Source organism: Nelumbo nucifera, chromosome 7 (assembly GCF_055504915.1).
Source record: "Nelumbo nucifera cultivar China Antique chromosome 7, China Antique-T2T, whole genome shotgun sequence".
Classification (NCBI taxonomy): Eukaryota; Viridiplantae; Streptophyta; class Magnoliopsida; order Proteales; family Nelumbonaceae; genus Nelumbo; species Nelumbo nucifera.
The window spans coordinates 33,697,948-33,700,158 of NC_142655.1; the positions used below are offsets into that span (position 1 = coordinate 33,697,948).

At 34.8% G+C, this 2,211-nt stretch overlaps 1 protein-coding gene across 1 annotated transcript; it reads right to left on the minus strand.

Annotated features, from left to right (window-relative positions):
• Positions 1-461: 461 nt before the first annotated feature.
• Positions 462-1,922, minus strand: LOC104598302 (uncharacterized). Its single transcript, XM_088890919.1, has 5 exons — positions 1,832-1,922; positions 1,644-1,737; positions 1,355-1,434; positions 1,058-1,236; positions 462-668 (listed from the first exon to the last, which is right to left on the minus strand). Exons 1-5 carry the CDS (start codon positions 1,874-1,876, stop codon positions 656-658), a joined length of 411 nt encoding a protein of 136 aa, XP_088747045.1. The 5' UTR covers positions 1,877-1,922; the 3' UTR covers positions 462-655.
• Positions 1,923-2,211: the final 289 nt, after the last annotated feature.

The window sequence follows — 2,211 nt, forward strand, 5'->3', positions numbered from 1 at the left end:
GCACTTGGAATTGGAATCAATATCCTTCGAAGTCGGAATCAAAATGGTCTATTCCCATGGTCTATTTGGTTCAGACAGGAAAGAGAATAGAAATTAGACTCAGCAAGAATGGGATTTCATTCCCAAGTGAGAGACAGGGAATGGCCATTTCCTCAAATGGGGGAATGCCATTCCAATAGGAATGGGAATGTGATTCCGTTTCCGCCCAATCAAACAGTTGAAATCAGAATAGCCCATTCCGATTTCGACTCCAGACCCCTATTCATAAGCCAAACAGAGCCTTAAAGAAGGCAAACTTTGGATTAATCTATAATATTCCAACTCATTATAATTATAACTTTCAACAACTATAAGCTAAGACGCATAATTCAACAGATATTTTATAAGAAAAAGAAAGCAAAACAATTCATCATTCAGTAGAAGAAAGTAGAAAAGTTTGGTATACAGAGTATCATTTATTTACCAAAAGAAATAACAAATATTTTATTTATATTTACATTTTGCCTGTGTAAATATGCATATAAAACTGTAAGTTTGTATACACTTTTTGACTACATATCACCTATGAAATTGGTGAAACTCTGGTCTTGCTACTTCCAAGAGGTTGAATCTTGGTATATGGAGTGTCCACTCTCCACCAGAATGTGCACAAGTGCTAGTAAACTAGCCTAGAGAAGTGTAACAGCAAAGAAATAAGACCAAGAAGATGAAGAAAACAAATTGACCAAGAAAAAGAAGAAAAAGGTAAAATATGGGCCATTTTCCCAATCCTTCTCTCCATTAATGAGGACAAATAGAAAACAGAAAACCCACAATTCATACAGTTTCTCATTCAAAACAAACTGCAAATTACAGCTCTCTCCAATGACTCATCATTTGAACAATGGTTATACAACAGAATGATATCTAACAAATAAGAAGACAAATATCCTGAGATGTTGAAACCTTTCTGAATCTTCAGTTTGATCTATAATTTGTTTATTAGACTCATACACTCTCATTCAACTTTTTTACTTCCATATCTATATTAACAAAGCGCTGTCTTGTTGTTGGTTACCTGTGGCAGACACATCTGTAGTGGTATGCACTGTTGATTGGATCATTGGCATCAACTGGAATCTGTTCTGCTCTGCACTTGAACTTACACCCTCTACATTCATTATAAGTGCATACAGGAGCCGTTGACCCGATCATTAGTCTCCTTGAATTCTTCATCCACCATTCTCCTCCAACACCCTACAAGGTCCAAATTAATGGAAGAGAGAGAAAGAGAGAGAGAGGAGCTAAAGTTTTAAATTGTTGAGTATTTCATGACACAACAGTTCCTTAGAGCTATTAAGGATTTGTATGTTACCTTTAAATTCAATTCATTGAGGGATTGAGAGAGATGAGAGAGTCCTTGGTGATGATGAGATGCTATTCTGGATGCATAACCTGCAAATTCAACAGACATTATATATAGCGAATATTTCTAGCTAGTTTTAACAGATAATCAAGAAATACACAGACAAATCACGTAAGATAACTACAGAATTCGTGAGCAGTATTCGTAAAGCAAAAGAATAAAATAACAAAATAAATACTAGGGAGTTTAGCCCAAATCCAAGGGTGGGGGCAAAACAACAGTGTATGTTGAGTCTGACCTTGTATAAAGAATAATGATGCAAAAAGGAAGGTGGTGAAGATGAATGTTATGAACAAGTGAGTTGATTTCTTAATGCCCATTTGATTTGCACTCTGAAATTGGAGAAGATATGGAATGATAAATGGTCAATATGTTGAAGGAATGGTAGAAGAGAAGAATGAGAGAGAGAGAGAGAGAATGCTGGACCTGGACCAGAATTGAATAATGGCCACATTGGTGACAAACTGGCATAATGTGCAGTTATTCAGAGCAGAGCATACCAAAGAGGTCCCCATAACTGACAGGCTTGATGTGCACTATAAAAAATTATCTCATCATTGAGATTGAGATGCAGTGCAATTTTATTTACACTAGTACAAATGCATGAGAGTGCAAATGTAAACAAATATAAATTCTTGTTTAATTTTGTTTTGGATTTTATTTTATTATGTTTCATGTCTTAATTTATTTCATTTGTATTGTAATCAAACAAAATAAGTCAAAATTAAAAAAAAATAGATCAAAATTTACACTCAAATAATTTGTACTGCCATGGTTTTGCTTCAGTGCAAAACCCTCAATCGTGG

What these genes read in the sequence shown, in the direction of transcription:
- LOC104598302 (XM_088890919.1), bottom strand. Translation starts at nt 1,876, where the DNA reads ATGCCAGTTTGTCACCAATGTGGCCATTATTCAATTCTGGTCCAG. An exon ending in ATCATTATTCTTTATACAAG is followed by an intron (nt 1,435 to 1,643) that starts GTCAGACTCAAC and finishes TTGAATTTGCAG; the next exon opens with GTTATGCATCCAGAATAGCA. An exon ending in TCAATGAATTGAATTTAAAG is followed by an intron (nt 1,237 to 1,354) that starts GTAACATACAAA and finishes TGGACCTTGTAG; the next exon opens with GGTGTTGGAGGAGAATGGTG.